Source organism: Labeo rohita, chromosome 19, assembly GCF_022985175.1.
Source record: "Labeo rohita strain BAU-BD-2019 chromosome 19, IGBB_LRoh.1.0, whole genome shotgun sequence".
Classification (NCBI taxonomy): Eukaryota; Metazoa; Chordata; class Actinopteri; order Cypriniformes; family Cyprinidae; genus Labeo; species Labeo rohita.
Genome location: NC_066887.1, coordinates 13,644,147 through 13,667,370, shown reverse-complemented (window position 1 = coordinate 13,667,370; position 23,224 = coordinate 13,644,147). Strand labels below are relative to the sequence as shown.

General features: G+C 38.2%; 1 protein-coding gene across 1 annotated transcript in view; it reads left to right on the top strand.

Annotated features, from left to right (window-relative positions):
• Nucleotides 1–23,224, top strand: part of macf1a (microtubule actin crosslinking factor 1a) — a 213,889-nt gene that overhangs the window by 139,928 nt on the left and 50,737 nt on the right. The window contains 14 exon segments of the mRNA XM_051136559.1: nucleotides 279–455; nucleotides 625–748; nucleotides 2,046–2,245; nucleotides 2,346–2,663; nucleotides 2,776–2,942; nucleotides 4,673–4,829; nucleotides 4,928–5,039; nucleotides 7,684–7,746; nucleotides 8,630–8,868; nucleotides 8,950–9,079; nucleotides 9,394–9,593; nucleotides 10,259–10,766; nucleotides 10,857–11,851; nucleotides 14,146–14,646. Coding sequence (XP_050992516.1) covers nucleotides 279–455; nucleotides 625–748; nucleotides 2,046–2,245; nucleotides 2,346–2,663; nucleotides 2,776–2,942; nucleotides 4,673–4,829; nucleotides 4,928–5,039; nucleotides 7,684–7,746; nucleotides 8,630–8,868; nucleotides 8,950–9,079; nucleotides 9,394–9,593; nucleotides 10,259–10,766; nucleotides 10,857–11,851; nucleotides 14,146–14,646 — 3,891 coding nt within the window.

The window sequence follows — 23,224 nt, the reverse complement described above, 5'->3', positions numbered from 1 at the left end:
ATATGCATTGCTAAGAACTTAATTTGGACAACTTTAAGGTGATTTCTCATTATTTAGATTTTTTTGCACCCCCAGATTCCAGATTTTCAGATAGTTGTATCTCAACCATTGTCCTATCCTAACAAACCATACATCAGTGAAAAGCTTATTTATTCAGCTTTCAATGATGTATAAATGTCAATTTCAAAATAATTGACCCTTATGACTAGTTTTGTGGTCTAGGGTCACATATTATGGGATGAAAGCATACTGAATCTGGTGGGTTTTTTTTCTTTCAGTCCTCAGAGCTTGGCACCCGTCTCTCAGGTCTCCTGGAGCGATACCAACACTACCAAGATGAGGCTGGTTCTTTAGGCTCCTGGCTGAGCACTCAGGAGCAGAATCAGAGTGTTTTTAAACCCAGCGGAGAGCAAACGGACACTCAGACATTGCAGAATACACTCAGTACAGTACAGGTTGGATTATTAATGCTTTTCTGGGTAAAATTTTTGAGGAGAGCTGACAAGTAATTTTACTGAATGAATAAACTAATGGAAGTGATCACCTAAGCAAAATTTAGTTTCCATACTCTTAGGAATCACCATAATTAACCAGCTTTTTCTCTCTTCTGCTGTCTTGTCTCAGCTCTTGCAAGATGAGTTGGCAGAGCGTTCGGTACAGCTTGAGAAGGTCAAGAGGGCAGGAAAAGAGCTAGTCAGCACTCAAGAGTCCCCAACTCTCAAAAATGCAGATATTAACAATCTTACAGGTAATTTCATTCTCATTATCAGCAAATAAATTACTTGGAAGAGTGTAATTTTGTAGGTTCGTTCCACCAGGAAAGTATGGACGTACACTGCCATTGAAAAGGTTTTTTTTTTTAGTACAGTAAAAATAGTAATTTTGTGAAATAATACTATTACAACTCAATACAACTTTTCTATTAGTAAATTAAAATACTTGAAAAAGTCAACACACTGTAGTAAATTATAAATGTATTTTACATCTGTGTTGCATCAATTTTCAGAACCATTACTTTAGTTTAAGTGTCATATGATCATTCAGAAATCATTCTAATATGCCGATTTAGTGCTAAAGAAACATTTTTATTGTTATTAGTGTTGTAAACAGTTGTGCTGCTTAATATTAAATTTTTTTTTCTTAGGATTTCTTGATGAGTAGAAAGTTCAAAAGAACAGCATTTATTTGAAATAGAAATCTCATGAAATAGAAACATCATGAAAGTTTTTACTGTCACTTTTGATCAGTTCAGTGCATCTTTACAGAACAAAAGAAAAAAAAATCATAGTGACACCAACATTTTGAATAGCAATGTATGTCTCTTTGAGCATCCAGCCGACCCAGCATGGCAACATTGGCTCAAACAATGGTGTGTTTTACAACTGTCTGGAATATTTGTTGACTGGTTGATCAAGGCAATGTGGTATAAAGTATTTTAGTTTGATTGACAATATAATTTAGTATAGTCATTATCCCAAAATAACCTTTTAAAGAGGACATTGGATGCCCATTTTCCACAAGTTGGTATGATTCTTTAGGGTCTTCATGAAATGTCTGCAAAATACTTTGGTTAAGATTCTTCAATGGGCATCTAAAACAACACTCTTAACCTTGTCAAAAACAGCTCTGTTCACACCGACCAGTATCGGTGCATGCCTCTTTAAATGATAATGAGATCTGCTCATCCCGCCCCTCTCTTCTGTTTTATAGTACGGGACAGTCCGTCGGCGGTTGTGGGTGGGGCGGGGCTTGAGCAGTATGATGTCATACTGCTCAGAAAATCAAAACAACTTGATAATTGAGACTGTTTAGTTTGTTTTGGGAATTAAAAAAAGGAGTGAATGGATTTTTATCATTGTAGGGTGGTTTTGTCTGCATGGTGTGTAGACACATTTATATGCAAACACCGTGCAAAGGTGAATTTTACAATTGATGGCAGCTTTAAAAATAAAACAAGACATGATACGGATTTTATTTCGTGCTAATGATATTTTTTATATTATTATCCCTTACACATATTTTAAACTTCCTCTTTGTCATTTCAGGTACTCTGGAGAAGCGCTTTGAAACCCTGTCTAATTCAGTGTCAGTGAGAGCCGAACAGCTTCAAACAGCCGTTGCCCAATCAGTTAGTGTTCAGGAGGGGCTTAAAGCACTCCTGGCATGGCTAGATGGACTTCCTTTATCACCTGGCGCAGTCCAACCCACTGCTCAAGCAGTTCAGGATGCCCTGACACAAAATCAGGTATTTTGTTAAATGTACCATTATAATCATCAGTATCAGATATAATTAAAAGCTTTCATTAACCAAGAATTATGTTTTAAACATGGCACTTCCCTCTCAGAAAATACGTCAGGAACTGCTTTCAAGGCAGGGCAGCGTGGATGCAACCTTAGACTCTGTGTCCAAGCTTCTGAAGTCTGCGGATGCATCGACAGCGTCTGGCCTGCAGGGGGCACTGCAGGACCTGAGTCAGCGCTACACAGCGGCCCAGGCCAAACAGGCTGAAAGAGAGACTGAGTTGCGGGGACTTTTGCCCAAGTTGGAGAGCTTTGAGCGCCAGAGCGCAGACCTCCGCAGCTTTACGCAGAGTCGAGAAAGGGCTCTCAGCCCAGTAGGCCAACCTGACTGCAGTGTGGATGACTACAGACAGACCATAGAGGTTAGAGAATTAGGTTTTTGACATTTGTGGACACAGATTTACATACTTTCTGAAAGATTGCATGTTTATTGACTAATGTCCGATGTCATCGTTTATGTCTTCTCTATTAAAGGAGGTGAGATCAGAAATTACTCAAGAGTCAAGTCAATTAAAGTCATTTGTCGAGCTTGGTTCAAACCTAAGCCAGTCTGGGATACTTGCCAATGTACAAAGCCTTCTGGACACAACCAAAGAGGTTTCTGAGGACTTTGCACGCTTGGAATCCAATGTCAATGAGAGGTGAGTGGAAAGATTTTTAATATTTTTTTTAAAGAAATCTCTTCTGCTCACCAAGCCTATATTTATTTGATTCAAAATACAGCAAAAGCAGTAATACTGTCAAATATTTTTGCTATTTCAAATGACTGTTTTCTATTTGAATATTTTAAAAATGTAATTTATTCCTGTGATCAAAGCTAAATTTTAAGCATCATTACTTCAGTCTTCAGTGTCACATGATCCTTCAGAAATCTTTATAATATGCTAATAATATTTAAAACAGTTGAGTTAATTTTTCAGTATTCTTTGATGAATAGAAACATCCAAAGATCATCATTTATCTGAAATTTGTAACATTATACACTATACCACTGGAAAGCTTGGAGTCAGTGAAGAAAGTATAGAAATTAATACTTTTATTTAGCAAGCATGCTTTAAATTAATCAAACGTGATGATAAAGACATTTATAATGTTACAAAAGATTTCTATTTCGGTTAAATGCTGTTCTTCTGAACTTTCTATTCATCAAAGAAACCTGAAAAAAAAATCTACTCAGCTGTTTTTAACATAATAATAATAATAATGTTTTTGAGCAGCAAATCAGAATATTTGAATGATTTCTGAAGGATCATGTGACTGGAGTAATGATGCTAAAAATTCAGCTTTGAAATCACAGAAATAAATTTTAAAATATATTCAAACAGAAATCAGTTATTTTAAATAGTAAAAATATTTTAAAATGCTACTGTTTTTGCTGTACTTTGGATCAAATAAATGCAGCCTTGGTGAGCAGAAAAGGCTTCTTTAAAAAAAACATGTAAAATCTTACTGTCCAAAAACTTTCAGTTTGGTGAATTTAATACTTCAGGGTATTTTAAATTTAATGTCTATGGTAGTTACAGTCATGAGTAGAATAGTTAGTCTGTTCTAAGATTCTCTCTGTGTCAGTTTTATCTTGAAATGTGATGCCCTGCCAACTCTAATTGCTTTGACATTTGACATGTGACAAAAATAAGACCAATCTTATAAAGACACTATGCACTGAGCTGGAGTACTTTCAGCCATAAAAAAATAGCATCATGCTAACCCAGTTTGACACCACTGTATCCGCCGTTATGGAAACCATTTGGCCACATCCCTCCTTAAGATGCCAGACTGGGGCTCCAAGCATTTCTGATGTCCTCAGAGACGGCTCATAAAACAGTCGGTCATGTGTTCAAGTCTAAATCCACTCCACATATCTCTAGAAATACTTGTGAGTGGGAAGTGGGATTATTGTAGTATAAACTAAATGTAAAGGGAAACATGTTGGAACATGACTTCTGGCCCTAACAGTGGTAGAGAGGCATGCTGTCCACTTTGAGTCTGGAGTAGAGTCTGGCTCTGCTTAATATTGCACACAATGTCCTGATCTATCAGCATGACCTAAAATAGTAGCATACTGTGTTGACATATTAATAGGAGGTCAAAGATGTCTGAAAGATTTTTCTCTTGTGGTGATTTAGATTTAAAATTTCAGCTTTTTAAGGTGTACTCTGTATTTTTCTCCTCTATAAAAGAAAAAAAAAATTTAAACTAAGAAAGGAATAATACACATGAAAAATAAGATGACGTCCATTCACAAAACCTGGTTTATTTTACACAGAGCAAGTTGCCTCATTGGAGCCAGCATTGTGTTAACATTAACACAACTAAATCTTTTTCATAGTTTGTTGATATTCATCTAACGTTTTTCCTGTGTTCTTCACAGATTTGATTCCATCCAGAGCTGCGTCCAGCAACTGGCAGACTTCCGCTCCCGCTCTGGCTCCCTCCTCCGATGGCTGCAGACAGTACAAGAGCAACTTCCTGCCAAAGAGCCCAACCTAAGCACAGAAAGCCTGCAGAGACGAGCACAGCAGCTTAAAGTAGGACTGTAGTTCTCTCTATTTACAGTGTTCTGACATCACTTTCTGTTTTTAGTGAGGTGAGCTGTAGTTAACATGTCTTATAAATTTACTTGCAGGATCTACTCACAGAATGGGAGACCCAGGGAAGCCAAGTTCAGGAGTTAAACAAGACCAGTTCACAACTGGAGAGCTTGGTTATTAACATCACATCCCCCAAGAACAAGGCTGGTAAGCAAAACAACCTTGTGGAGGTTTGGGACCAATGGGGCCCTTTCTGTCTGTAGCTAGTACTTTGTGATTCCACTGTGACACAAGTAAACATTCGGTCCCCAAATCACCACTTTTAGAGGATAGTTCACTCAAAATGAAAGCTGTCATTATTTTCTCCCCTTCATGTTGTACAAAGCTAGTAAGACTTCTTTCATGGGACATAAAAATTAAAACTTATTAAATATATACTGCCTATATTTATGTAAATGAGCAATATCACTTGAGTAGCAGTGGGCTACGAGTGTGATATTGCGTATACACAACCGTTTGAAGGCATAAGTGTGTAAATACATATAAAAAACAATGATGGAATGTCTTTTTTAAAAAAACTTTTTGTGCAAACTACTTTCTTCTGCCATGGATTCAAATCTCAAGTGACAGTTTAACAACTGACAGCTGCCTCTATTACTAACTTGAAAACTTCACTTTAGATATGTAACGAAGGAGTTTTGAGCATTTTATTGTATAACTATATTAAAAGCTCATTGTATTATGTGGTGTATTATGAGAGAGAGATGGACTGAGCGAGTGTGATTACATGTATCTGATGCAGCAATTATTCTTCAGCACAATCTTATATTCACAGTAAATCAGTCTGAATGTCCACTGAGCAAAGCGATATCTTTGTCGTACTATCCTTTCATCTGTTAAGAATGATTTCTGATGACAGCGCTGCTCAGTGCATTCTTTGGCTGTGTCTTACAAGGTGTTGTTGAAAGTTAAAGAAGCTGTTTACAACCCTGTTTCAATCTATTTCAATATAAAAGTCTTTACAGCTGAATTACACTTAAAAACAGTGTCTTTTCGCCATCTAATGGTGAAACAATGAGCACATGAACACACACAATAATAAATACTATTATTAAATATAACTATTTATATCAAATAATATCTATTGAATAGTAATACTTAATAAACGACAACGGCCATCATAAAAGTTGCTAGGCAATTCAGTCAAAAGTACTAAGGCAGCGCTCTGATATACAGCATAAAATTACATAAAATATAGCGTATATATAGCGAGATTTTGCCTTAAGCCAAAAATATTTGCTCTGGAACAAATAATAGATTAATGAGACCAAAGACTACCCATTAGATTTACCTAAAAACAATTATATCTCATGTTTAACCATTATAGAAACATCAGAGTCCCCGAAGATCTGGCCGAGGTAAGGCTGCTCTCGGTGGGTTCATGAGCATTGACCGGCTGCTGATGCCCTTGAGCTTACAAATCCAAATACATTGAAGCAAATTTTTAAATAGATGTTATCTTTATTAACAAACCACATAATTGAAATCTGTACAAGTACATTCTTACCTAAAGAAACTTTTAAAGGGGTCATCGGATGCAAAGTTCACTTTTACATGTTGTTTGAACATGAATGTGTGTTGGCAGTGAGTGTACACATCTACCCTATAATGGCAAAAATCCACCCAGTGTTTTTTTTAATTAATCTGTAAAAATAATTTCAAATCAAGCCATTCTCAGCTTCTTGTCTGTGTGACATCACACCATCAGAGGCCGCTCCCAAGATAGTTTGACTGACACTGGCGTCTTACCTTAGACCCGCCCTAAATGAGTCAGATCGCCATTGTTTCTATAACGGAGTAGGGACGTAGACAAGAATGGCTCCTAAGCGATTGAGGTGTTCTATATTTGGGTGTAATAATGAACATAGTAGTCGTCATTTACTCCCGACATCTAAGCCGCTGGAGATGCAGTGGATTACATTTATTAATGAAGGGAATGCGCCTCCTGATCTACATATGTCCGTCTATGTATGTGCGAATCATTTGTGATGCAGCTTTACTTACAACAGAAGTGTGTATAAGGGTTTTTTTTATGAATCTTTGTAATCGCCTTTTCTAATAACGTGCTAATTAGTAAATTTAGCGGCTAAACGTGGATAGAGTAAACATGACGAGTATGGCTCGTGACTCCACAGAAGAGAGGGCGGGGTGAGCAGAGCTCATTTGCATTTAAAGGAACATGCAACAGAATGGGCTGATTTCTGCAGAGCTAATTTTGACATGGTAAAAAGGGTGTTTTTTTTGCACTACCATTGAGAAATTTTAACCATAGTATGTTATAGACTTTTCATTAAGACCCCAAAGAATCATAGCAGCTTGTGGAAAATGGGCATCTGATGACCCCTTTAAATTTGAATGTCTGCCATGACACTCACTGTGAGAAATACTGCAAAGCAGAGTGATACAAACAGTGAAACGGTTGGAGTTCTGTTATCCCTAGCATATTGAACTCCTCTTAGCCAGTCAGATTCAACGACTAGAGAAGTATGAGCAGTTTCATCTAATTGTATTTTTAGTGGTGCTTTTGCATTCTTTCCCAGAGCGATCCCTACATTATTCAAATTTTCTCATACTGGTTTGGAATGACATGAGAGTTTTTGAGTGAACTATCCCTTTAAGCATCTACCACCTTCCAAACTACTAATTTTGAGCATATTGTGTTTGTATACGTGTCTGTTTGTCTAAATCCTCTGTGTTGAGTATGTCTAGCTGCTTGTGTGTGTGCTGCTCCAGCATGCCTGTGAATTATTGTGGCATTGTCTCAGCGTCTGTCTGTGTGTCTTTCTCCCAGGTGTTTCCCAGCTCAATGGTGCTTCCAGCCCCAACAGTGTTAATGGCATTCACACCTGTAAAGGTGAGCTTCCTCCACACCTTTAGCCAGTGAGCTGTGCAGCATCCACATCAATGGAAGCATTTCTCTATTAGTCATTTCCATTTCTTCTTCCCCTCTCATGGATAACTCCACATCTCTCTTCTCCTTCACCCTTTTACTCACTCTCCTCATTTTTCTTTGCATTGCTTCTTGTCCTGTTCTGTTAGTTCGCTAGAGTATGTGCAGATTGGTGTCATCTGTCTTTGTGCATATGCCCAATTTGTCCAATCATTTAGACTTTTTCACACTGACAGTGCACATAAATCTGGCGCGGAGGACCTTTGACACTTGTTCACATTTTATCAATTAGTTTGTCCAGTCACTGTAGTCAATTGGTTTCCATTGTAGTGCAGCAACAAGATGTCAAAAATAATAATTATTTTTGCACTTTGAAGGGTTTTTTTTTTTCCATAGAGCTTCACACTTGACATATATATGTTGTGGCCAAGAATTTAAGAATTTGCTGTCACTCTTTTTAAGTACATTTTGGCCATGTTTGGCCAAATTTGTTTTCTCATTTTTTAACTAAATTAAATAAATGAAAACAAATTAGTACAATATGGCCATGATTTACCTCAAACAAGGGGCAAGTCGTGAAACATATTCTTAATTTGTGGCCAATAAATATGTGATATTCTGTATATTATGTGCAGAGCACCATATTTTGTTCTTCACAGCTAAATGGATTTTAGTCCAGTAAGGCAAAAAAATATGATTGCTTGAATTTCATTTCAGTTAAACTGTCAGCTTTTATATGATTGCTTGAAAAATAGCACAAACATGATGCGGTTTTATGACTATGTGGACTTGTCATTGGCCTGCTCAGACTGTACTTACGTCAACATTTCTTCGCTCTTACCCTCAGACTTGACTGAGATCCAGGTGGCAGTGGCAGATGTGAACTGCAAGTATGAGCAGCTGGGCAGTGACCTAAGGGAGAGGAAGGGTAAGCAAGAGGCCTCTCTTGACCTGCGCCAGAAGGCCAAGCAGAGCGCAGAGGCACTCATGCAGTGGCTGGGCCCTCGTGAACAGAGCCTGGCACAAGGACAGACCGCCTCACCTTCTCGGCCAGAGGTGGTGCGTGCTCAAGCCCAAGAAACCAAGGTAACATTTTGAGTACTTGAACACTGCTGTAACAGACATTACACTGTGACAGACATCTAAAAGACAGGTACTTGTGTCCAGGTATTAATTACTGAGCTTGCTGAGAATTCTGGGAAAGTGGAGGACCTGAAAAACCTTCTCAAGCAGCTAATAACAGATAATCCAGACTCTCCTGAAGCTGAGACGTGGAAACGTCAGCTTGAAGACATAGGTCAGTGTTTTTAAATGCATTTTTATTGAATGGACTTTGTCCCTGTAGTAATAGCTAACTATAACAACAACAGAACAGTACATTAATATTTATTTGCTGGTCACAAGGTGAGAGTTGGGTAAATGCAAGGCTGAAAATAGCTCCAAGAAGAGCTCTGACCTTGTCTTTTTCAGATCAAATAACTTATACTTTTGGTCTGCTGATTTTTATCTAATTGTGTTTTAGTATATTTACTAGTACATTTAATATTTTAGTTTCTAAAGCATCGAATTGGTCCTTGTGATATTAGTTCTAAGTATTGCTCTCTCTCCTAGACTCACGGTGGACGAAGGCCAATGAGACTGCAGCACAGAGGCAGACTGAATTGGAGGCGTGTGCTGATAGGTTGGGTAGTTTTGCAGCAGCAGCCAATCAGCTAGGACCGTGGCTACGAGAGAAAGAGCTGATGATGAGTGTTTTAGGCCCACTGAGTATTGATCCCAACATGCTCAACACACAGAAACAGCAAGTGCAGGTAAACTGCCAAATTCTCAATTGGATAACAAATGTATAAATATCACATTATAGAGGTCTCATAAGGTTCATTAAAAACAGATTATTAAATACAGTTTAAACAGACTGGCAGTTGTCTGTGTTATATTGTTGTAAAATAATTTCCACAATAAAAGTAGTTCTACTTTAAAAAGCAAATAGATTATTGATCAGTGAAATTATTCCATAAAATACACTACCAGTCAAGTTTTTGAACAATACGATTTTTTTTTAGGAAGTCTCTTCTGCTCACCAAGCATGCATTTATTATTATTTATGATCCAAAGTACAGAAAAAATAGTAAAGTTTCTATAATTTCTATTTTAAATAGTAAAAATATTTCACAATATTACTGCTTTTGCTGTATTTTTGGATCAAATAAATGCAGGCTTGGTGAGCAGAAGAGACTTCTTTAAAAAACTTTTGACTGGAAGTGTAGTTAATGGAAATGTTTTAGCAAAAAAACAAACTTTTATAATACAAAAACTAAAAGCTTTTAAAAAAAAAAACCTGGTAGCTTATATTCTTCTGTTTTAAGTGCATTACTGTAAATTTGGTCATTGACCTCATGCCTCCAATTAATAACTAATTCAGATTAAACAATTTGTTCTCAAACCTCACTTTAAATTTCTTTCTTTATCCCATCAGTTCATGCTACGTGAGTTTGAAACCCGGCAACCCCAGTTTGACCAGCTGACTCGGGCGGCAGAGGGAATCCTCTCCCCGACCGGAGATGAGGGTTCAAGAGATGGACAGGACCTAGAGGAGGTGAGGCAGGAGCTGGCAGACATTTCACGGCAATGGGAAGACCTCACCTCTCGTCTCACCGGCCGTTCGCAGCAGATCGACCAGGCCCAGGGAACCAGCGAGCGCTACCTGGCTTTGCTCAGGGAGCTGTCTCAGAGCGTGGCCGATCTGGGTGAGAGGCTGGATGCGCAGGCCTCTCTAAGCGCTCAGCCTGAAGCCCTGCGCCGTAGGCTTCAGGAAACCGGGGAGATCCGTGCTGAGCTAGAACAGAGACGAGGTCAACTAGCCCAGGCTGAGCAGCTGTGTGCAGAGCTCAGCACAATTGTGGCCGAACCGTATCTCAGAGATGAGTTAAACAAGAGGCTGGAGAGTGTAAGCGGCCCACTCAAAAACCTAGAAGAACGGGCTGGTGAGTACCAGTTTGGAAATTAAGAAATTAAGACATATTATTTATTACATGTACATAATAGTAACAATCCCGCTCACTGCTGTCTTTCAGCTGATGGCTTGTCCCAGCTGCAGGCTGCCCTATCCAGCACTCAACAGTTCCAGCAAATGTTTGACGAGCTTCGTGGCTGGTTGGACGGGCAGGCTGGGAATCACACAGCTGGGGTTTCTGAAACCCTTCCTTGCCAACCTGATGCTCTAAAGACCCTTCTGGCCCAACAAGAGGATCTCCAGCGAGCCATAGCACAACAACGTGGATCCTATGAGCTCATCCAGGCTGAGGGGACATCTCTGTTGGCGTCGCTCCCGGCTGGAGATGAGCGATTAGCCCTACAGACACGACTTAACACCTTACGGCAAGACTGGGAGGGCATGAACCAACAAGCCTCTAATAAACATAGTAGAATAAAAGAGACTCTGTCCCGTGCTGAGCTGTACCAACATAATCGCAATGAGCTTGTACCTTGGATTGCAGAATGTGAGGAAAGGGAGGCGGAGATCCACCCATCACTGGATCCCTCCGCCTTAGACGAGGCTTTGCAAAAGGCTAGACAGTTGAGCCTAGATTTGGATCGTCGTCGCCCCCTTTTAGATTCTCTGAACACCGCAGCAGATCAGCTGCTTGAGCAGAGCTGTACTGGTGAAGAGGAAGTTAGGGATGAAAAAGCCCAGCTTAATCGCAGAGTAGACAGTCTCTCTGAGCGACTACAGGGACGCACGGCTCAGCTAGAAGAGTTGGGAAGCAGACTGAAAGAGTTTGAAGATGGCAGACTGGCTGTGGAGAGAAGACTCGAGGCAGCCAAGCATCAGATCGAGGTTCAGGAAGCACTTGGGCCGCAAGCTTGTAGCAACAAAAGCCTGGAGCGTCTGCGTAGCCAGCAGGAGCTGTTAAACTCTGTACAGCCACAGGTGGTGTACCTAAGAAATCTGGCTCAGGGGCTGCTGCAAGATGCGCCTGAGATCTCCAGGGCTGGTGAAGATGGTGGCCAGAGGCTGTTGCAGCAAGCTCGTGATACAGAAAAAGAGTTTGAAGAAGTTACTGAGAAGGTGAGAGAATCTGCACATGATCAGGAGTCTTAGGAATGTGTCTGGACTGAGCTGGTAGTTGGGATGTTATATATAACCTGATCTGTAGTTTATGTCTGCGCTCATGTTGTGTTTGCTGGAATAAGATGCAGTCTTTTTCTGGCTGTTGGACTAGATTTGTCTCGTTCATTTTTAATAGCTTATATTTATGATTTGCCGTTAAACGTTTAAGTATTTAAGATTAAAATACAGACTTTCTATGCAGTACATTTTGTACAAGTTGCAGTACAATTGTAAGTGTATTTCTATAAATGTGTTTAGCAGACTTTAAGAAATATGCTGACACCTTTTTTATTGCAATTTTGCAATTTTATATAAAAGTATTTGCATTATAGCAAGAAAATTATCAGGGTAAAACCAAGGGTAGAAATAAAGAGCTAAAGTTAGTTAACACTTATGGAAGGATTGGAAGTCAGCCACAGCAGAAAGTTAATTTTGATATCACTTACAGTACAGTATCTTTTAAAACTTGTTTTCATATAGATGTTTTCATATAGACTCTGCAATATTATAAAACAGGATTATTCGTTTTTAAATTAAGGAACCAAATAACACCAGAGAAAGTCAAATCTATTGCTAACACTTTATTTGTACTGTTTTTTCATGAAAACAATGTCACTTCTGGAGGGTGTTGTAATTGAGGAACTGCATTTTGTTAGTTAAAGGGACATTACTATGGAAGCCCTTTTCCACCACTAAATAAAAAAATGATTAAAGGTAATTGCGACTTTTTATCTCACAGTTCTGATTTTTTTTTTTCGTAATTGCAGTTGCAATTTACATCTTGCAATTCTGACTTTTTTTCTTAGAATTGTGAGATATAAACTCGCAATTGTGGGTTATAAAGTCAGAATTGCATGATATAAACTCGCAATTATGAGAAGAAAACTCAAAATTTTGAGATTTAAAATCACAATTCTGAAAAAGAAATTCGCAGTTCTAGGAAATGAAGTCAGAACTGCAAGACAAAAACACGCAGTTCTGGCTTTTTTTTTCCAGAATTGTGATTATAAACTTACAGTTGCAAGTTATAAAGTCAGTATTGAGTTTGTGTTCAGAATTCTAAGAATACATTAGTCTTTTTTCTCAGAATTGGATATTATAACTTGAAATTTCAAATTTATATCTTACAATTCTGAAAAAAAAGTCAGAATTGCAAAAAAAAAGTCAGAATTAAGAGATATAATATCGCATTTGCAAAAAAAAAAATCAGAATTGCGAGGGAAAAAAATCAGAATTGCAAGATAGAAACTTGCGTTTGTGAGAAAATATTTCTCGCAATTGTGAGTTTATATTCCACTATTCTTACTTTATAACTCGCAATTGAGAGTTTATATCACACAATTCTGAACATATCAGTCTTTTTTCCCCTTAGAATTGGACTTTATAACTGGCAGTTGCAAGTTTATATCTTACAATTTTAAGAAAAAAAAGTCAGAATTACAAAATATAAACTCGCATTTGTGAGAAAAAGTCAGAATTGTGAGATATAAACTCACATTTGCGAGAAAAAGTCAGAATTGCGAGATACAAACATATTTGTGAGAAAAAATTCAGAATTGCAAGATAGAAACTTGCATTTGTGAGAAAACACTTCTTGCAATTGTGGGTTTATATCCCGCTCTTCTGACTTTATAACTCGCAATTATGAGTTTATATCACACAGTCCTGACTTTTTTTCTTGCAATTCTAAAAAAAATTCTGAAAGAAGTCAGAATTGCGAGATATAAACTTGCATTTGCAGAATTGTGAGAAAAAAGTTTAGATGTTGCAATTCTGACTTTATAACTTACAATTGTGAGTTTATATCTTGGAATTCTCACTTTATAACTCACAATTGTGAGTTTATATCATGCAATTCTGAGAAAAAAGTCAGCTGCAATACGTGAACTCACAATTGTGAGAGATAAAAACTCGTAATTAACTTTTTTTCTCATTTTTATTCAATGGCGGAATCGGGCTTCCATGCATTACAGACTGACAGGGTGAAAAGTGCAATTTGAGAGACAGGAAAACCTTTTTATTTTAAACGGTCTTCCCAAGTATATATTAAAGAAACATCGAGGGAATGGTTGAGTACAAAAATGAAAATATGCGCTTTAAACAAAATAGTGAAATGATTTAAAATTCAGTCATACTTGTAAAATATTTTTACTTATTATGTTAATTTGCTTATCCAGTATATTTAGAAACATATGACGACCCACAATTTCAGCTCTATTTACCTGCATGTGTCCTGTCTCTTTCCCACACAGACTGAGCAGTGCTGCTCATCCTTAGAGTCCCGGTTGCAAGGTGTGGGAGAGGTCCAGTCACGTGTTCGAGATGTTTTCTCTCGCCTAGCTGATTTGGACGATGAGCTGGACAGCCTTAGCCCTGTGGGACGGGATGCTGATTCCTTGGCCTCACAGGCTGATGCCGTCAGGGGCTTCCTGGGTCGACTTGACACCCTCCGTGCCGAGCTGGACAGTCACGGTGGAGACTGCACGACCATGCTGCGTAGAGAGGGAAGCTCTCCTGATCTTCTGGCCCTCAGAAGAGAGACCGAAGCCCTGAGCAGACAGGCCGGCAAGCTGGCAGAGCGGGGCCAAAACCGCCTGGCACTCATAGAAGCTGCAGAAGAGCGTGTGAAGGAGTTCTACGCCCGTCTAGCTGACCTACAAGGGTTACTGGGACGGGCAGAGGATGTGCTGAACACACAGGCTGTCGTTGGGACTGAAGTGGAGGTCATCAAACAACAGCTTCAGGAATTCAAGGTAGGAAAAGTTTTGTGTATTTTTTTGTGTACTTTATGCATCGTTTGCAATATCAGATTGCATTCTTTGCTAACAATGTTTGTGTGCCACAGGCGATTCTAAGGTTTTAGACTTTCAGTCTACCTAAACATGAGCTCATGTGGCACGGATGATTGTGTGTTTTTTCAATATTTAAACAAGGTTTAGCAAAGCTTATGTTTGCACCATGTGGTTTACCCAAGTATGACGTGTTCCTGAATCAGCCACCCTACCCTTGAATTCAGTAGCCAATGATTTGCAGATGATGCAGGATGATGTTCCAGAACCATTAAAGAATGCTGATCCAGGCGTACTAATTGTCTAAATCACATTGTGATTAAGTGTTAAAGGAGACCTGTTATGCTCCTTTTTACAATATGTAGTATTGCAAGTCTTGGGTGTCTCCAAAATGTATCATGCTGAAATCATGCATTTTAAAACATTATTTTAAACTTCTGATATACATTTTTTTGAGCGCTCAGAAAGCAGCTGTCACACGCAGGGCTCAACGCTAAGGATTTTTTGCTTGCCCTGTCAAAATTTTCACTGGCCCTACCACAAAAAAATTAAATAGTTGCTGTTATCATTGTTTTTGACTCATGTTATCTTTTATTTTAATAAGCTTATATGACACCAAAATTTTACATACCAAATAAAATTATACAATTCTCATTTCCAATTTCGATACCACACCTAAACCTACTAGCCTAACTAAAGTCCCAACATTATTTGTTTGTTAAAAAAAATGTAATTATTATTAATATTTTATTAAAAATGAAAAAATGTTTTTGGGAAAAACAGCAGAAAGAACACAAACTCAGTCTTTGCCAGCAGGTGGCGCTTATGGAATGCAAGTGATATTATGTTTCTGTGGTTACCACTGTAAACAAAGCAGCATCAGGCTTATGAACCCTACTTAAAATACATAATACATGGGCAAATGAAAAGAAAACGCCATGTAAACTTTTTTTTAAAAACAGTCAGTTCCCCTCACAGATACATTGACATAAACCACAGTTTCAATATTTAGGATAATATTTCCAATATTTTGCACAGTGTGCACCATGATCTTGCTCTGCCTGCTACAGTATTTTTTTGTCTTTGCGTTCATCTTTAGCATCTCTGGCCTCTGTTAACAGATGTCTAAAGAGTTCATAATATTTCCACACACATGACATTTTGAAAGAAGATTGCATGCAGTTTGTGTGCAAACCCAGAACAAGAGATCAGTTGAAATATGTCCGGTCGATCGGTGCATCTGTCTCCACTGTATAAATTATGTATTGATCATTGTTAAAGCTACAAAGCTAAAACTTCTGTAGGCTATTTGTCTGTCAGGGATGCGTCGCTCTGTGATCACTTAAAATATTAAATTATCAAGGTTAACAAACACGTTCAATTGATAAACTTTCGTGACGATGCGGCAGTGGCCCGAGTGTCTTTAACGCTGGCCCCGGGTCATCGGGCACTCCTTATTGTCGAGCCCTGGCACGTCATATGAGTACTAAACTAAGTTCTCTTTCATGTCTGATTGCGCTTAAACTGTCACATACACACAAGTTTATGTTAAAAACACGAGTTACAAAAACAGTTGCTTATGTCTGTAAAGGTAAACAGCTGGAAAAGAAATTGCATGTTTATATTAGATGTGTGTGGCAGCAGCGTTAGAACTGGTACATTGTTGTTTGCTTCCGCCAAGGGTGGAAACATGCAGATTAACTGGCAGTAATATTATAATAAGATCCCCTTACCACATCATGGGTGAGCGAAATCTTTTTTTACATTTGTAGAAAATGACTTACCTAAACAAAGTTACTGGGTTGTGTTTTTCCTTGTTTTCTTGGTTGGTAGAAGCACTGGGGACCTGATTATAGCACTTAAACATGGAAAAAGTCAGATTTTTATGATATGTCACCTCTTAATTATTATAATTATTATTAAAATAATTATTCTAAAATCTTTGCTCTTAAATATGCGTGTTTAAAAGAGAAAAGCAAAGAAAATGTGTTGAGATCTGCATGGTACTTTTAAAATTTATATTACTGCAGGTTAAAAGCTCTCCCTCTTAATAAATCCTACTTTACCAACATGTTCTTGTTGTTTTCCTCTCATCATGTTCTCTGTGATGGTTTCAAGAGAATAAGGAGAGACGCGTCAGCTGTTACTCTTCAGAGTGGGCTGCTCGAGTTCACCTTTCCTCCCCTGACCGTCTGATGAAATGTCTGTATCTCTCTTAGTCATGCCTCTTGAGGGTGGTGAAAGAAAGGAGAGTGTGAGAGTGAAGAGGTGTAGGTGGAAGTGGGAAGAAGTAGAGCTGAGGAAATGACGGATGTGGTGGGCGTCAGAGACCTCCAGGAGCAGGAGAGTGAATCAGTGCTGTAGAAAATATGCCTTGCTGAGACTGAATCATTCCTTCCTCTGCCATGTTTGATTGCTCAGCAACAACAGTTTGACTAGTTTAAAAGACTTTGGGTGCTATTGGGGTAGTTCAGTGAACTTTAAATTATTTTAAATGGCAATAAACATTTAGTGCTTTCAAAGTTCATGGAATTTGGAAGGGTGGAATTTGTTACTCTGATTTGCATTCTTCAGAGATGTTGTAATATCCTGCAAAATAAATCTTTCATTGCAGCCTTTTTTTCCACTGTATCCCACTGAGTGCCAATACAGAGAGCTCATTAACGATGTCAGCGCTGTGATGGACACTGAGCTAATTCTGACCGCACAGCTAATCTATGTCAGTCCACAGCGTCAATATCGGAGCTTAAGAAGGGAGGAGGTCAGGTGCAAGAACCCTCTGTAGTCCACCCACTTCCAGCTCTACCCTATTTTAACCGCTAATCCACTTCTGATCTATCCACCTACAACACACATACCAATTTTAAAGATTTAGTTTTTTGAGGAAAGCATTTCTGGATTTTTCTTCATATAATGGACTTGATTGGTGCCCCAATTTTGAACTTCCAAATAGGGCTGCAACGATTAATCGCACGATGTCGTGAGGCGCGTTTAGTCAATGAAGCTGGTACTTTGATTAGTAGTAAAGCTCCATCACGTGCGTTCAGCTGGAGCGGCAAGTAATACACAGAGCCGTAAAGCACTGACAAGCTACGCCAAATTTTATGCACAACATCGTGCGATTAATCGTTGCAGCCCTACTTCCAAAATGTAGTTTAAATGCAGCTTCAAAGTGCTCTAAATGATGCCAGCTGAGGAAGAAGGGTCTTATCTAGCGAAACGATCTGTAATTTTTTTCGAAAAATAAAAATTTGTATACTTCTTAAGCACAAAAGCTTGTGTAGCACAGGCTCTGGGATGCACGTTCACAATGCTACGAATTAGTAATGGGTCGTTTTCGTTCATTTTGAACGAATCTTTAATATGACTCGGGAATAACGAGTTGTCTCTGGAAGTGATTTGTTCAGTAGTGCATGCACAACATCCTATTAGGTTCTGTACTGGAATTAATTCACCTGATTATCGAGTCGTTCGTTCATCTAATGGGGCTGTCACGTGTGACGAACGACTCGAACCCGAAGACTCGAGAGATGAACTAATCAATTTTTTTTCTGGTAAACAATGAATTCATCTAGTTTTGTTTTGTTTGTAGTGTGATCAACGTTTGTGTAAGCAGTAGATGTGTTAGGGAAGTAATACGTAACATTTTAATTATATTTTCCTAAAATGAGCGAAATAACTCGAAAAGAGATTGGTTCATTTTGCTGAATGAGACTCAAAGGACTCAAAGTCGGTAAAATGATTCGAACTTCCCATGACTACTACGAATCACGTCTAAGTTCATCGTCTGTGTACTCCGGCTACAAAATACAGAGTAAGGCGAAAAATCTTATTTTCTCGTACAACTTCAGAATCGTCCAACATCGTTGTACCTTTTTGTTTGTAAACAGCATTTGACTTACTTGAACTTTCTTTGCACGTTCGCTTGGTAAACACTGTTTACAGTCAACTTGAAATGTTAAGTTGTACTAACTGAGAACTTAGATATTTGAGTTGATGCAACTTAATTTTAAGGCAACTAGATAACAAGCCCAGCCTTTAAGTTTAACAAACCAAATTTTTGGTTTAGTCAACTCAAATATCTAATTTTTCACTTAGTACAACTTAACATTTTAAGTTGGCTAAACTTATTTGAGTTGACTGAACAGCAGCAAGGTAACAATTTATTTTAAGTTGGATAACAAATTTTGGTTGTTGGGTTTTTGTTTTGTTTGTTTTTTGTTTTGTTTTGTTTTGTTTTTTACAGTGTAGTAAAGCATCTGTTTTAATCAGCCAAGCAGGCAGAGTTATTGATCAGTGGGCAATTATGGCCAATACTGTATATTTGTCTTTCATTAGTTGAATGTTTCATTTTTAATGACCGTTAGTGTCCTTGATTTGACTTGAATTCATTTGTAGAAACTTGCATCACTGAGGAAGTCTTGGAAATTCTTTTGTCTTTTCCTCAAGCTTTTTCCTTTTTTGAGTATTTCTGCTTTTCTACTCCCCGTCTACCCACTTGCTTGTCTCATACCTTCACTCCTACCTCATCTCATCATAGGCGTAGCGGTCTAATAAAGCTCTCTATCAAATCTTTAACGATATTGAATGCACACCATCACTCACATCCCCTTTTCTGCTTTTCATTCTGATATAAATAAAAGCAGGTTGTATAAAAGTGTTTCAAAGAACAGACAGACAGCGAGAGGGCCAGAAAAGGGAATGAATAGAGGAGGGAAGAATACGTAGCTGAATAAGAAGTGGGTGTTGTCAGTATGGTCTACAGCGAAGCTGATGTGGATGTCTATAATCAATACAGGGGTGAAGTAGGGTTTAAAGGTTTTAAGTTAAAAGCCAAGTTGTAAATAGAAAATATAAAGTACAGCAGGCTTCAAAAGTCATGTTGACATATTTATAGGATTCACTTTTATAACATCCAAGTTTTTTTCTAAGTATAGCAGATTTCTCTTTTCATCAGGAAGTATCACTTTAAAATAATAAGCAGATGCTTAATATGCTTAAAGGTCTACTGAAGTGCTTTGAAACACACAGTGTTGTTCCATGTGTTGACCTAATTAACTGAAACAGGAAAACCCTTTATTAATTAGCCAATAGCGTTTAGTTTATATCACAGCTTGGGCCAGAGCCTCTGTGCTTAGTAAAGCCACACTTGACAATGTATTACATTGTCTCATCATCACTATAAAATATAACATTCTTTGTAAAACTCAAATAGGTCTAATATGTTTTATGGTGTGCGCCAACTCGCCAAGCGCAAAGACTTCTTTCCCCACAATGGAAAGCATATTAACATTGTCTGAATTGTTCCCTATCCCCTATATAGTGCAGTATGTGCTATTCACCGTACAGAAAATACAAATTCGGTGAACAAGTGACCGATTTCAGCCACATCTGCAGCATCTATTTATAGTGTAGGGGGTGGGGCGCTTCGGATTCTAGAGAACATTTGATTAGATGAAGTTTGATTAGAGGCTGATGTGCAGGGTGATGTCATCAAAATCGTTGATCCACTGGCGGAAGTTATAGACTGTTTTGAATGCAAGTTTTGTCATTGTTCTAAAACACACTAGCTTATAGTTAACCTTAAGCTTATAGTTAAACAATTTTGGTTTCATAGGGACTTTAATAGTCTTTAGTTGTGTCTTTCTAAATGCTCAGTCTGACATTGTGTGACATGCACAAATTTAGCAGTTGGTATTATAACAAAAGACAATGAAAAATTACTGCTTTATGTGACCTTGAAGACCTTGAAATAAAGACAGCAACTTATCTCTATCTCATGAAGACAATATAGGATGCAATGTAGGCTGTTGCACAAAAAAAGCAAAATATTAATAAAATGATTATTTGTATAACTTATTAGTTTTATACAAATAAATGGACGTTAATAAATTATAAAATAATTTTAAAATATATGTATTTTACATTAAAGCTAAATACCGAAAAAATACTATAATTGTAATACTATAATTGTTACTATTACTATTTATTTATTTATTTTTTTACTTAAACTGTGCTTATATTAATGTTATGCTGCAGGGATATAATTTTTAAGAAAAAAAAGAACATTTGAAAAATGCATTTTCACAAGTGGACTTCTGAACCCCACTGCATGTATTTGCAGTCTGCAGCTTATTTTTAGGAAGCTGTGGAATGGGATCTCATTCATTACAAAGGGGAAGAAGAGAGAAAGAGGAATAAAATATGTTCAGAAAGACATCTTTGGTATTCATCCAACTTGGCTGCCAGCATTCGTCATTTTTCCATCCTCTCTGCCCCATTTCTCTCCTTTCGTCTACCACTTCGTAATGAAACATTGTAAGATAAATTTGAGCGCAGCCTGTTCGTCTGCCACTAAATAGTCTGCTCTCATTTTCGCCTCGCTCCGCGCAAGCCAGACTCCATTTCAAAGACACCAAATCCAAATGATGTCATTGCTTAAAGGGGCGGAGAGGGGAGGGTGATCCTGTGTGTGTGTCTGAGAGGTTTTTTTGTTGTGTAAGCTCCGTCGGGGCAGCTGCGGGGGCCATGGGGTATTAAGAGAAGGTGTCAGATTAGGCAGTATCATTGTTTAGCCTTTTAACAATGAGCGTATTGAGATGTCGTGGAAATCGGCTGGAGAGAAACAGGGAAACTTGTCGCACTTGTGACTTGTGAGTGTGCAATGTCTTGCCAGTGTCGTCCGGTGCTTCCCGTCTGGATGTGTTCTCATATTTAGCAGCAGGTTGGCGTGTGCTATAGGGTGCTATGTAGACGCAGAAGGTGTGTTTGTATGTTGTGGGAGTGTGGCCGCAGGTCCATGTGTGAGAATGTTTCTAATTCCAGTCCGTGTGGAGCGTCCGGCATCCCAGCTGTCTCCCCACCCTGGACCCTGCAGACACACTCACACACACTCACATAAGCAGGGTGTGGTTACCCCCTCTCCCTAAAATTCCTGTCCCTTATGCACCCTTGTGCACTCCCATGTCGCCCGGTCCCATAGCAGCTGAAGCTTGAGCCGGCGGGGCGAGATGAAGTGCTAGCCTGGAGTAAAACGAGGGCCCCCTGTCCAACTGGGAATTCCTTCGCAGGGCTGTTGGGATGAGGGAATGGCTTCTAAATCACATCGGGTTGTCCACACTGTCTTCACCCTGGCCGCTTATATCTTCACTCCCTTTACTTTTTCCATGCCTCCCTTGCTCTTGCCGGTTTGTCTATTTTTGTCGACCTCTTTTTACGTAGTTTGTGATCACAGCCTTTCCTCCACAATAACAACTGCAGAGACTATGCCATGACCTTCCCTACCCCCACCCAAACCTTAGGGGTTTCCCCTCTAACATCATCAATCTTGTGGCCTCACAGTCACATGAAGCAGATTAGCACTGATTATTTTTCTGGAATAATTCATTTTTCAATATAGCAGTAAGGTAATGGAAAGTTCTTTCAAAGAAGTACAGTATATTAACATGGTTAATAAAAATAATAATAAAACCCTGCCAAATTAAATGAATAAACAATAGTTTGCATTAAGGTCTGTTGCATTAAGTGCAACAAATCCTGCTATGAAGTATACGTACTTGCACATATTTTGGATATCCTGTTGACCCAGAGATCCTATTGAACTTTCAACTGGATCTTGGTAGGTAATGGTTAGGGCACAATGATTTCCGCAGTGCAGAAAGTGTGGATGTAATCGCAGAAGCCAGTCATAAAAACGGAATTAACTGTATAACATGGAATGTTACAGAATTTGCCAAATTTTCAATTAATAAATAAAAAATATGTCGGTACACTTAAATCAAAACGCGTTATGGACTAGTGCTGTGGTTAAGCTGCAACCACTGAAAATAAAAGTTAGGTTTAACTTGAAGAAACTGTGACAGAAATGGAAAAAAAAGTCTCTCCTGCTCACCAAGCCTGGATTTATTTGATCCAAAAATACAGCAAAAGCAGTAATATTGTGAAATAATATTGATATTTAAAATAAATGGTTTCTATTTGACTATATTTTAAAATGCAATTGATTCCTGTGGTCAAAGCTAAATTTTCAGGATCATTACTCCAGTCTTCAGTGTCACATGATCCTTCAGAAATCATTCTAATATGCTGATTTGCTGTTGCATTTATCTGAAATAAAAATCTTGTAACATTATAAACTATACCATACAAAAGCTTGGAGTTGCAAAAGATTTCTATTTCAGATAAATGCTGTTCTTCTGAACTTTCTGTTCATCAAAGAAACCTGAAAAAATTCTACTCAGCTGTTTTCAACATAATAACAATAACAATAATAATAATAAATGTTTTCTGAGCAGCAAATCAATATATTAGAATGAGCACCGTGTGTCTGAAGTAATGATGCTAAAATTCAGCTTTGAAATCACAGGAATACATTCAATTTTTAAATGAATTTGGAGGGCAGGGGAATTAAACATAATTTGGGAAAAAATGAAACAAATTTCATAGGTACCTACTGTATTTCAATGATATGTCTTTTGTAGCCTCATACAGCTTTTTTGCGGTTAAGTATTGTTGTGACATCTCCATGATCTCTGATTTCTGT